Source organism: Carassius auratus, unplaced genomic scaffold (genome assembly GCF_003368295.1).
Source record: "Carassius auratus strain Wakin unplaced genomic scaffold, ASM336829v1 scaf_tig00008516, whole genome shotgun sequence".
Classification (NCBI taxonomy): domain Eukaryota; kingdom Metazoa; phylum Chordata; class Actinopteri; order Cypriniformes; family Cyprinidae; genus Carassius; species Carassius auratus.
In genome coordinates this window covers 59719-73685 of record NW_020523947.1, presented here as the reverse complement: position 1 = coordinate 73685, position 13967 = coordinate 59719, and the positions used below count along the sequence as shown (strand labels likewise).

The following is a 13967-nucleotide window of genomic DNA, read 5'->3' as shown; positions in this document are numbered from 1 at the left end:
GGGTAGAAGAACTTTTAGAGGACAACAGAGGCATTAGTTGTTTTTGTTTGCAGTTACAAATATTCCTTAGAGAGAAAAAGTTAACATATTTATGCTTGTGATTAATTAAATGTCAAATATTAATATTGCATAATGTGATTGTTATGTATACAATTAAATATACATTGAACTACATTTAAATAAAATAAAAAATTGTAATGGAATACATGTGTGTGTGTGTGTGTATATATATATATATATATATATATATATATATACATATATATATATATACATATACATATATATATATATATATATATATATATATATATATATATATATATATATATATATATATATATATATATATATATATATATATATACACACATACAAACACATTATATATTATTATTCTATATATTATCCACATTATATATGGGTGGCCAAAGAAAAATAAAACACTGCAAGAAAAAAAAATAAAAAAATAAAATAAAATAAATAAATAAATATATATATATATATATATATATATATATATATATATATATATATATATATATATATATATATATATATATATATAATCATGGAAACTAGTATGTAATGAGCAATCTATTTAATTGTAAAACACAATAAAGTACAAATTAGTAATAAAGAGGCAATATAAACAAACAAAAAACAGTATATAAAGTGTTTATCTTAATGAATATATATATAATGCTACTTTAAGTTCTTTGAATATTTGTATTTATTTTAATTATTAAAATGGTGTGACTGCTGTTAACACATTTAATCAAATGCATTTTACATTTTAAGCAATAAATTTAACTGTTGTTAATGAGGTAATTGGGGTTCACACATGCACAGATCACCTCTCAGTAAATAAAGTATATTTACTGACTATTATTTATGAATTTCACACAAATGGGACATGCAACAAAAGTACAGTGGTTTGCAAGCTGGATTTGAACATGACAACAAATTCACTTTCTTTGGTGTCACCTATAAGCCATTGAAAATCTCTGAAACGTCTGAATGCTGACTATGAGAGAGTCACTCGGTTAGGCGCATTTGGATTAAAGGCACAATACTGATCCAAAAGCAAGACTGTAAAAGACTGTAAAGACTTCTGATCCAGTGAACTGGGTGAAGGGTCATGACCCCTGAGAATGCCTAGTGTGTGACATTGACACCAAGAACTGTCACACTCCAAAACAATGAACAACATTTCAGTGTGTCTCTCTCTCACACATACTCACTAATCTGCTGGTGATAGATGACACATTGCTATCAACACTGTGTCTGTGAATCAGCGGGGGTCATGGATAGAGTCACCTTACCCTGTTTCACCGGATCACACACTTTCATAAAGACCTGCTTTCCCTACATGTCCCAAAGCCAGCGCAAACTATGGGTGTACTATATGCTAAGCTAATACTGTTGGGACAAATGACAGTAAATGACCTTGAGCAATGGCAACACCGCTCAGTGGGATAATCGCCAGAGAACATGTGGACAGGCATGTGAGGAGAGGGCATATGGATCCATGGGCAATCAGTATAGCAGATCTTCTGAAGAAATAACAGAATGGGACAGAAACATCAGACATTTTGGACTAAAATAATAAGTTATTAATTTGGTGGGGTTTGAAACAACATGATGACAATCCATATAAAGGTAACCATTGACAATAGCCATTGACTTCTATTGTGTGGAAAATCATTTGGACGTTAGTGGTTACTGTCAATTGTTTGGTTACCAGCAGTTCAAAATATCGTGTGTTCAAGAGAAGAAAGAAACCTATACAGGTTTGAAATAAGCTGAAGGTGAGTAAATTATTGTATAACCTATTTCTCTTCTGTTCTGTATAGGTTTTGACAGGCCTTTTCCATGGCTGTGTGAATGTGAGCTCACCCTACAAAAAAATCAAACTCCCTGGAGTCTCTTGTATTGATTTGCTGCTCTCTGATGTGACAACTGAGCTGGGCTGCCAATCAATGACAGGATCAGAGCAATAATACCAATGAAACATGAGCCACCATCCACAGAGAGACCACCGCAGAGAAAGCTTACTCCATATCACATATATTTATTTATAATCACTGGATATTCGCATTTTATGATCACTTTCACTGAACATTTACATTGCATTTTACCTTGCATTAAATCAAATGACACTTACTGAACGTTACGTCACAAACACGACTGATTCTTGCCATGCAAATCTTGCTGCATCAGTGCTGGCTGGTTACCAGGTTACTAGGGCATTTACTAAGTGTTTGTAGGGTATTGGGGCGGTTGCCAGGGCATTAAATTGGTTAGAGCATTTTGCCAAGTGGTGTTTAGAGATGAGTTACACACTGAAGTTTAATATTTAGGGTAAAGGAGGTGAATAAACCCCTAACCACAAGTATGTGCACTTATAATAGTGACAGCTGCCTTAGTAAGCACTATGAATTCAGTGTCTTGTTTGAGGGTCTGATGTACAATCAAGTACTGCATTGTAAAATGGTCAGTGAAATGCATTTCAAACCTTTCATCCATCTGTCAGGCCATGCTAATGCTCTACAACTGAAGATGATCAAAGGGAACCCCCCAGAGAAAAACACTGGTCAGGACTAGCCTGTAATGTTTTCAGAAGCCAGAGGAATAATGCCATCGCTGAGGGCTCATTAGGGTTTAACATGCTCCTGACCCAGATCAAAGAGTCAGTGTGAGCCTGTACTGGGTTGTTTATGATGTTCGTCTCGTTACAGCGGGAATGAGTCGAAGAAGTAGTCTCAAGAGGCAGAAACACTCAGGCAGACACTAAAACGCACCTCTTTTAATAACGACCAAATTCTTGCTGCAGCTTTTAGTACATCCCAGAATCCTCCTGGGAGTGCGGTCTGTCCCGTAAAACAGCAAGCGGTCAGCGCTCATTAGTTTAAGTCAGGCCTGTAAGTGCATTAAATAATTCACTTTCTACATTTCCCACCTCACATCCTTCTTCCTGACTCGTTTTTATTTGGCCATGTCGTTTAATTGCTTTTCAGAGACGGCTGACCTCATCTATTCTTTCTGTATTATTTTTTTCTGCTTGTGAGCATTTGGACCTTCATCAATTTTTGAGAGCTTTGAGAGTATTCAACTGCAAGTCAGGGAAACAGTGGCCTCTTCTAACATACATGAGCTGAGGTGAGCAGGGAATGTAAGGAAAATAAATTAAACGGAAAAATATGGCCAAAACAGACCATACATTTATAAATTAACGCAAATGCAAGCTCCATTTCAAACATAACTGTGCTTTGAATTAATCCATAGAGCGATTCCTAATGGAACGGAAGTTTACATTACATTCTACAAACTGTCACAAATGATGCTATAGCTAATTTAGCACAAATGGTATTTTTATATGGTCAAGTCTCTTTTAAGATGAGACAACGTTATGACACATTTAGAAATGAACAGATTTTGCACCAGGTTCAGCTGGTCATGTGAATTTACCTCTGACCAACAGACATATGTTTGGCTTGCAATATTTTCTGCATGAAAAATATTAGTCTACTGTGAACGTACCTTCAGTCAGTTAAACAGTTGATATTTTTTATAACTAGTTATCTGAATAATAAATGCAGTATGCTGGCACAGACATGAAAGTATATGTATCGCCCCCTTGAGGACAGACTGAGGTTTGTATCGAAACCTGTTTCCAATCAAGATGCAATGAGAAGATTCAGTTAGCTATATCTATATTGGCTCCATTAGCAATATTAGCTGTCCTCAAAAATGACTTATAATGTGAAAATAAAGGAATAGCAAAAACACAGATTTTTCACAATTGATCATTTATTGACATCATAAAACAGCAGTTCCAGTTGTGTGTTTGGCCTTGTGATTGACACTGCCAAGCCGCCAAATACACACGTTATCTTCCTCCTCCTCTCTTGTGCATGACTGAAATCTCTTTGACCGTTTTGAGGAGAGTTTGCATTTATCGTGTCCATCTGTAACAGTCACACACACAAAAATATGTCTTCACCCATCTAGCATACGGCCACTGGGACGCAGATAAATAAACATCTAACACGTCTCTGATAAATCAACAATATAAATCTTGACCTCTGAATCATGATAAATGTGGAAAAATAAACCAACAAACAAAATGAAATGTCCAAAACTAGATTTATCTTCTCTTTTAATGAGAATCCAGATAAAATATTTGCTTTAAGAATAGTTGTTCTTTTGGCATCCATTCCATTTGCTCTAGGCGATACTTTTGTACATACAGTCTATAAACAATACAGTGTTTGATCAAAGGGAGATGTAATGTTTCTCTAGGAGTCATAACATGGGTGACCCACCTGCCCTCAGGAACAACTGCGTGGAAACACAACCTTTATTACGTGTGTTTGTGTAACAGGGATCCACTGTAACACTGTGTCATGTATTCCACTCAAAATAAACACACGCGCACATGCCACATAGGAAGGGATATCCTGGATCAGCACTTACAAAACACACACACACACACACACACTCACACTCTGACTGTCCATTAGCACACACAGCATGGGTACACACACTTTTAACCGTCTCTAAGTCAGTGTTATTACTGGTTTGTACGACACACAGCTACTAGAATCTCAAGATTGTATGTTTCGGGAAGCACGGTGGTTTGAAGAAACCACTGCGTCAGTCACCTGGTTCACCCTGACAACAGTTTGAAAAGGTTTCTCATTGGTCCACTTGTACTGTGGTATGAAACGAACCAATGAGAGTGTTGGAAGGGGTAGGGTGGGGTTTTTAGGGTGGGCGGGAGCTCTACGATGTACAGAAGCCGGTGGAAATTCTAGCAGATGAAGGAAGGAAGGAATAGGACGGGAAAAAACAATGAGAGTGATTCAGTCAAGCAGTGTGGAAAAGTTCAGAGTTTTTCAGCAGATCCATGTCTTAGGACCGGTAAACACGTCGGAGGGGGTGGGAAAGAGTTTTTGGGGGTTTTTTGGCATTTGTTTGTGTGTTTAAGGGCTGTGGTTCATGCATGACTCTCAGACAGAGGTTTTGTTGGTGCCGGTGGTGAGCGTTCGGAGTGTCTCAGAGGGCGCGGGGGATGATGGTGAAAGGTAAGATGGGACAGCTGGCCTCCAGCTCCAGGGCAGTAAGGAAGCATTCGGTGGCAGCGGCGTCGTTGCCTTGCGCTTGCAGCACTTCTCCCAGACTGTTCCACACGTCATGGGCCGTGCTGTTCACCTGCACCGCATCACGCAAGATCTTCTCCGCAAGACTGTACCTCTGCAGCTGATGCAATATCAGACCCTGCAAAAAGACCGACAGAGAGACAAATCAAAAGAGAAAAAGGGAAACCACTGCTGGTCAAAAAAACTAAATAAAACATGTAACAGGAAATTTAAGATGGAGTTCTGGATGAATTTGAACTTTCCTATTGATTTAATAATATGCACACATCTTTTAGCCTCAATACTGAGTCAAATTCAAAATCATTATAAGTTCTTTAATTAAGGTTCAACATGACCCGTTAAGACATTTTATAATTATATTATATTCTATAATTATAAAAGATATATCGAAATCATTGATTAGTAAACCACTGATCTGTCATAGAGAATTATTTAACAGATTTATAATATAACATAATAGAGTTATTTATATAGTTCAGTGTTTGGTAAAACAATTTGAATAGAAAAACAGATTTTTGTGGTTGTTGTTGATACAAATGTACTATAATTAGTTTATAATTATAGTTTACATTTATACTAAATTGTGAATTGAAAATAGAGATTATTTGAAAAAGCAGTGCGGGAAATAACATTTGATTTATTTGTATATATATTAAATATTTTTAATAACATCTTATTTTATACATAATATATGAATATAAATGACATTGAAGGCTAGAGTAATTGATGGTATTTGCTGCTAAAAAAAATCAGCTTGGCCATTACAGGAATTGTTTAAAAAGTATATATATATATATATATATATATATATATATATATATATATATATATATATATATATATATATATATATATATATACGCACACACACAAACACACACACACACACACACACACACACACGGAAAAATACAGTATTACAGTTTTTATTGTATTAGACAAATGCTTAAATGTAGTTTTTATTTAATTTAAACATTTAATTTAGTTATGATATAATTTTTCACACAGTTTCTGTATTGCATATACTCATTGTTCTTACTCGGTTTGTCAAATATGTGTCAAAAAAGACCTCTGTATTACAGTTCTATAAAAATATATTTATCTGTTGTATTTGTTTTGACAATGTTATATAATCTGGTTTGAATGCACAGAAGTGGAATTTAACATATTCTTCGTAGTACAGTTAAAAATGTGGTTAATGTGGTGCAAGCAGCTAGTGTACGAATTCAGATGCTGTCCACTGTCCTGCTGTTACAACGGCGTCAGACACATTAACAGACACACAAAAAAAGGTCAGAAAAAGAGAGAGAGAGAAAGAGAGATTTGACAGAGACAAGGGTAATACTTCCTCCTGCTACTGGCTACTACAGGGGAGTTCCTTTATAAGACGTGACATTTCTGCTTACTATTAAGGCAGACAGCCGGACACAGCAGCACACACACACTCACACACTTCCTCTGACAAATCTCCACATCCAGGACTCATTGTCTGCTAAATACTAACACTGGATGAAATCTCGCCTCTCTCTTGCATCTCAGTGTAGCAATCACACAAAAACACAACCAAATGTTCCCATAAGAAGAGTAAAACATGAAATCGACTGCAATGTGGGGAGCAACAAACAAAATAAAAATGTAAAACTGCAAAAGGGTTTCAGTTAGTGGATAAAAAGCATGTGCTCACCAGTCTCTGCATGGTCTTGACGTGGGTGGGGCTGATGGACAGCGCCTCCTCGTACCAGCGCTTGGCCTCGTCCACGTTCCCCCGCAGCTCCGCCACCTGACCCTTCATAAACAACACGTTATGGGACATGGGGAACAGGCTGGCTGCTTCCTGTGTACACGCTGCTGCCTCCGCCGCCTTTCCCATTCCAATATACACCTCCGCTGTGGAAAGACAGAGAGAGAAAACAGTGACAGGAGAATTGTTGTGGTGACTGAGCTTTGAGTTTCTCTCTCATCTGGGTTCACACAGGAAATGTGATTCTCAGACAGACTGTCAGCTACCTCATCAGCCTCAACCGTTTCATAGCTCACAAACAGTGATGAGACAGAGATTGATGGGAGATTAATGGTGGAGGGGTGTCCTCCCTCTTCAGCCAACAAACTCCAGGGAAAGTGACTACTAAGCACCTTTACTCTTTCTCACCCTGCCAAGTCCTGCTAAGGTTCCTTTACTTGGCTCAGAGACAGTCAAGCTGGTTAAAGAATAATTAGACTTGGTAAGAGGTGATGATCTTATTCTGAGATAACAAATGAAAGGATTTTCATTTTGCAAATGTCTTTTCTATTTTAGTATCCCAATTTTGCTTAGTTTTAGTATCATTTATATTTTAATGTGCTTTTTTTATTTTTTATTAGTTGTTGCTTTTAAATATTTCTATTTAGCTTAAATCATTTTTTTATCTCAGTTTATTGGTTTAGTCATTTTAATACTTCAACTGTATCTTTTATTGCAGCTTTTCAGTTTTACTTTTATTTTAGTTTATTTCTAAATTCAGTAATTTCTAACATTTCAAAGTTTTTCATCTAATATTTACATATTATTTCAGGTTTTTATTTTAATTAACAAAATGTTTAATAGTTTGATTATTAGTACGCAATAACAACATTTGTTACTGAACTAATCTGCGTTTCTGAACTGTCTGAGTGAACGATTCAATGACTCATTCATAAAGACAGTGACCTGCTATATTTTTTATAGTTTTAGCTAACAATAACAACACCGTTTTGAATCAGCCATTTTGAACAAATAATTTGAATGAATGATTCAGTGACTCAATCATTAAGATTCATTAAGATAGATTTCATATTTAAAGTCTCATTTCCTTTACAAAAACATTTAAATATTCAAAAGTGTATTTTAACACATTACTGTCATTTAATTATTTCTGCAATTGTAAATGCATTCAGGCCACCTGCATTAAACTTTTGTTACTTTTGATTACTTTTGTTGATCCTGGTTTAATCTGATTTGTAAAAGTCCTATAAATGTCTTACTTTTTCTAACTAAATGTATTCTTTAAAAAGAGAGAATTTGACATAAAAGATAAAAAAATTGTCCTTATAAAGATAAAGGAAATCAATTTAAGGGGGCAAATATGGGCTCTTAATGAAAAAGATAATCCTAAACCAGCCATGGTACCAGCAGAAAAACAGGCAAACACCCCTAATTAAAGTGCATTCATGCTTTTTTTATCAGTACTTGTGTGGCCTGGAAATCCAACCCATGCTTGCATCAACTCCATGAAGATGTAGAACTTTCCTAAACTTCACTGCATTTAACTCAAGTCAAAAGTAAGCACAATTGCTTGTGTATTCATAAATGCTGATTGTAGATAAAGCAAAAGCTTCCAGATGGGTAATTTGATCCTGCAGGATTTGGTTTTTCCTAATGTATTTGCTTGGACAGAGGAAGCTATTAATAAGCTACAGTGGGTATAGAAAACAATCACAGCCCTTTAAAATAATCACATTTTGTTGCTTTGCAACCTAAAATGAAGTTTTGTTTCATCTAACTGTATTAACTCCGTGCAACTTATAACATCTAACATAAAGATATAACACCAACATATCAGAAAATTCTGTTTTTAAATTTTTTTGTTCTGAAATGTTGGTGTAATATCGTTTACTTGGATGTTATAATTTGTAAATACAGCTGGATAAAATATAAACTGTTTCTGTCTTCATTTCAGGCTGCAAAGCAATAAAATGTTATTATAATATTGGGAGGGGGGGGGGGATTATTTTCTATTCCCACTGTAAATATCGAATGCGAGCTTGACTTATGTTACAAGCAAATTAGGGCTATGGGTGAGGTTTATACCTGCATGCAGCCAGATCTGGGCAAGGGTCATCCAAGGGTGGAGGGGTCCCTGTTTCGGAGCGCTGCTCTGAAGGGAAGAGGCCACCTCAGACAGTGCCTGCTCCACCCGGGACGCTGCTATGGAGGTGGCGTGGACGGAACCTGCAGTGGAAATAGAGTGCAGTGGAAATAGAAGCCTCTATACCCGGGGAGTCAAACTCAGCTCCTGGAGGGCCACAGCCCTGCAGAGTTTAGTTCCAACCTGCTCCAACACACATACCATGTAGTTTTCAAATGAGCCCAAATGATAAGATTAGCTGGATCAGATGTGTTTAATCAGGGTTATATCTAAACCGTGCAGGTCTGTGGCCCTCTAGGAACTGAGTTTGACCCCCTGCTCAATACAAACAACCACAATACTCCAGACATTAACATTCAGGCCTCTCAGGGAAAACTCTGAACTAGAATATTGTTAATATACACATGAAGGCCAAACAGCCTGATCTATAATTTCAACAGTGCTATTATTGATAATTAAAAGTAAATGTTCAAATTAAAACTATTAAAAATCATTATTTGAATTAAAGCTATAATAAAATTAATTTTTAAAAGAATTACTGTTGACTTAAATTACAATTAAATTAAATTTATGCATTTAGCAGACACTTTTATCCAAAGTGACTTTCAGTGCATTCAGGCTATCAATTTTTACCTAACATGTGTTCCCAGGGAATCGAACCAAGGGCAATGCTCTACCAATTGAGCTACAGGGACACTACTTTGCAACAAAGTAAAATAAAATGCTAAAATGTTAGACACTTAAATAAAAATAAAGCAACAAAATGTTGAACTTATAAAAGTATCAAGTACAAAATTAGTAAAAACGTAAAACTAAAATTAAAATACAAAAAAGAAAAAAAGGCTAATTCAAAATATAAAAAAAAAAAACTAACAAACACTTTTTCTTATATATTTAACATATAAGAGTTCAAAATCTCTTGATTTGAACATTTCTATTCTAAAATTCAAGATTTAAAAACACATCAACACTACTAGTCATTTTGGGAAACACAGGGGTTAAAAAACATTCAGAGATCCAACAATCTGTACTAAACTCTCAGAATTTCCAAAACGTGGACAAAATTTTAACAAACACACTTGCACACGCCACTTAAACACAAACAGCATAAAATTATTAACAGTGAAAAATTAAAATCTGCATATTTGCAACTACTTTCCACAAATTGACCCAATCTAGCATTTTAAAAGAGCAGGCTGTAAATGTAAATCAAATTTCATATCAGAGAAACAGATCAACGCAAACTATGCTGTTTTCATTAAATGGATAGTTCATCCCAAATTACATTCTGATTCTCATATACAATCATTTTAAATCTGAAAGTATCATCAAATAATTCTCTAAAAAGATCAGACTTAAAAGAAAAATTCATAAATTTTTGTGTTTGCATGATATGTATTTGTACTGCGTATATGTATACCTAATACACACACATACATGTATAGATTTAAGAAATATTGATATGTATATATGATTTATATTACGTACATATGTGTGTGTGTGTATATATATATATATATATATATATATATATATATATATATATATATATATATATATATATATATATATATATCTTAAATATATACATGTATATGTGTGTGTATGTTTATATACTGTGTACATGCACAGTACAATCGTATATTACGTAAACACAAAAACAAATTTTTGAAGAGCTCGAGTTTCTATTCTTTATAACTGCAGGCAACAGGCGGTTTGTACAATCTTCAAAATTTCTAATTTTGTGTTCCACCGTTCAAACGTTTGAGGTCGGTAAATCAAAAATACTGTAAAAACTTCAGAAATATTACTACCATATAAAGTGAGTTTTCTATATGAATATGTTTTAAAATGTAATTTATTCCTATAATGACACTGCTGAGCTTTCAGCAGCCAGCAGCAAATGACCTTTAGTTCAGGGTGAGCAGTTTTACCAATAAAATTCCAGATCTGGCGTCAGTTCCTTTTCAATTTGCCAGATTCAGGAGATGAACTGACAGGAGATGCAGAGAAGGAACTGAAGACACCACATCAGTTTCCTGAACTGGGGGAACTGAAATGAAATTGCCCCCTACAGTCCAGCGATCACAGATTCCCTATTTGTCTGGACGTGCGGCTGTGAGCTGTGGTCAGGGCATCAGTGTGGTCATTAAAGTCTCTGTCGGGGTTCAGAGGAACATATTAAGATCCTCAAGAGTCTCTGTGAGTCATAGGCTGGGTTTTATCGACCAGACCAGCGGGACATAAAACACATTCAGACTGAAATCGATCCCTGTACATCTCAGTTTCGTTCTCTTTAGCAATGAGCCTGTTGAGTCAAATCCATAGCTGCTGCTCCTATGTTTAGTGTTTCTATGGCGACAGTGGACAAAGCCATGGATGACTGGACCAAACACTGAGAATCTGCCCCGGTGTGTACGGATTTCAAAAGACTTCCAGGGGATCTCTTCATGAATGTTCTACACCACAGCCTTTAAAAACTCACACAAGAATGAACAAATTGAAACCACGACACAGAACATTGATGGCTGTTCTAGGTTATACCAGTTTTACTATAATAATGTCGATTCAGTCAATGTTTCTTATTCCCACATTGTTCCTTTATGACTTAATGATTTTTGTTCTCATCGCTCTTCCTGTTGTCACATGCATTAATAATACTACCATTTAAATGTTTGGGGTCTGTAAGTTTTTATGCTCTTTTGAAAGAAGTTGCTGATCAATAAAACAAACTGATCATAAGTCAGAGAAAAAACATTTTAATGAAATGCAGTTCTTTTAAACATATAATTATTACGTTATATTATATGAATACTTCACAAATGACCCAAAACTTTGAAAAATGGTAATATATTTATAGTAAACACTTGAAAGTTACATTGGAGGAGAACTCAATTCCATCATGTGTCTTTTGAATTAAGCTCAAAAGTCAAACAGATGACTTCTTTGGTGCTCTTTTGTAATTTTGGAACTTGACAACATCTGTCTGCATTTCAACTGTGTGGAAGAGCAGCTTGGACATCGTGTTTTACACAAAAAGAAAGTCATACAGATTGGAACAACATGAAATGATCCAATATGAATTATTTTAAGTGTGAACTATCCATGAACTAAGTAAGTATATATAAAAAGTTCTTATACTTGACTGGGTCAAGCACTTTACAAACTACTGAAGTAAGTCAACAACTTCACATCTCTCTTAAGCACATGCGTGTACACACGCAAACTCAAACATCTCATGATGCAGTAGACCAGCCTGCAGAAAGAGCGTGACCATGGAGCTCCATGCTAGGAGTGGGAAAGCATCATCACACGCAATCACACACATAAAAGCAGTTATGTTTTTAAAGAGACAGTACTTTCTTCACCAGAACCTGCTGTAAATATACAGAAAGTCTTTGGTTTCTAATGCATCCCCACTTTTGGCATTCCTAGAATCCTACAATAACCTGTAAATAGCATATGTCATTTTTTTGATCATGAGCACCTCTCGGCACGATTATGACACCCGAAAATCACATCCTCTTTAACAGTCCATCGCTCTTAACAGAGACTGGACTTTAGAAACAGCTTCTAAATGTGAGACACTTAAAGGTAATTAGAGCTTGTGATCTACGATCCAGAGACCTGGGTGCTGTTCCATCAGATACCACACACCATATCAAGTGACCCTAATGACAAATGATCAATATTTAAATAATAACTTTTAAAATAATTACAGGATCAGTAGAAGTCCCTCTAAAAATGCTTGACTTCACTCAGGTTTCAAATAAAACGAAACAATTATCTTAAACTGGGATTAAACTGTGGACTGTCAGATGGAATTAAAAGAGCTTAAGTCTAATTTTGGATCAACGTTTAAAAAAATAGAGCACATTTTTTAGACAAGGTCATTGCTCTCCCAAGGCACTTAATTATTTAGATTAATGAATTTATAATCACAGAAAACTTTTATAGGGCTTTTATAATAACAAGAGACAGGTAATGTGGATATTTATATATACACAATACAGTTTAAGAGTTTGGGGTCAAGATTTATTTATTTATTTCTTAAGAATAATTTTTTTTGTCCAGCAAGGATTCATTAAATTAATCAAAAGTGACATTAGCGTAAATGGGAAAAAAATATTTATACAGGATTAAAATATTATTCATGTACAGACACTGCACAAGCAGTTTTGGAGTATAATAAAGTGCGGTTTATAATATAATCCTAATAATGACCAAAAGTAATAGCGATACTTACCATACCATTCATTCTAATAACATGTATAATAATTATAACTAATTGTCTCATTAAAACTAATAAGTCAGAATCCAAACAGAGCTAAAAGTACCCATAAATATTTGGCTTTAAGCAGCAGCAAGCATTAAACCCTGTCTGAAATGCCTGGAGGAACAATACTGTCTCTTTAATTATTAAGAACTGAGGCCAAATGAGTGCATTTACGTCTCTCTCCAGTACAAAGAGGCCTGGGACACAAAACACCAGGAAAGGACACACAATAAGGGGGTAAAACAAAAGGTAAGAGGCAATGCCTCTATTGAACACATTATGCCAGTGTGTGTTTAGTTTCTTAACAGACAGGTGGTGGGTGCACTCTGCCAAAGGGGAGAAGGCCAGCGAGGCAATGAAGCAGGTGTGTGTGTGTGTCCGCATATATATTAGGGGTGGCACGGTTCAACTTTTTCACGGTCCAGTCTGTTTCACGGTTTTAGAGTCACGGTTTTCGGTACAGTTCTGTATGTGCTATGTTTATGGAAAAACTGTAATTTCTAATAATAAGAAAAAAGAAGAATATTCTATCCAACTACAGGCAACAGCACAAATAAATACAATAGAGTAAAGCTCCAAACAATAAACAGTGATTTTCATTTTTAGGCAGGTCTAGCATTAGTTTTTAGGTACAGAAATTGA

General features: G+C 35.3%; 1 protein-coding gene across 3 annotated transcripts in view; it reads right to left on the bottom strand.

Moving 5' to 3' along the window:
- Positions 1–3795: 3795 nt before the first annotated feature.
- The window catches only part of LOC113072072 (tetratricopeptide repeat protein 7B-like), a 34100-nt gene continuing 23928 nt past the window's right edge, over positions 3796–13967 (bottom strand). For all 3 annotated transcript variants that reach the window (XM_026245210.1, XM_026245211.1, XM_026245212.1), the window contains 3 exons: positions 8992–9132; positions 6850–7052; positions 3796–5283 (listed from right to left, as the gene is read on the bottom strand). In XM_026245210.1, coding sequence (XP_026100995.1) covers positions 5062–5283; positions 6850–7052; positions 8992–9132 — 566 coding nt within the window. In that variant the 3' untranslated portion in view covers positions 3796–5061. The remainder of the gene's footprint in view (positions 5284–6849; positions 7053–8991; positions 9133–13967) is intronic.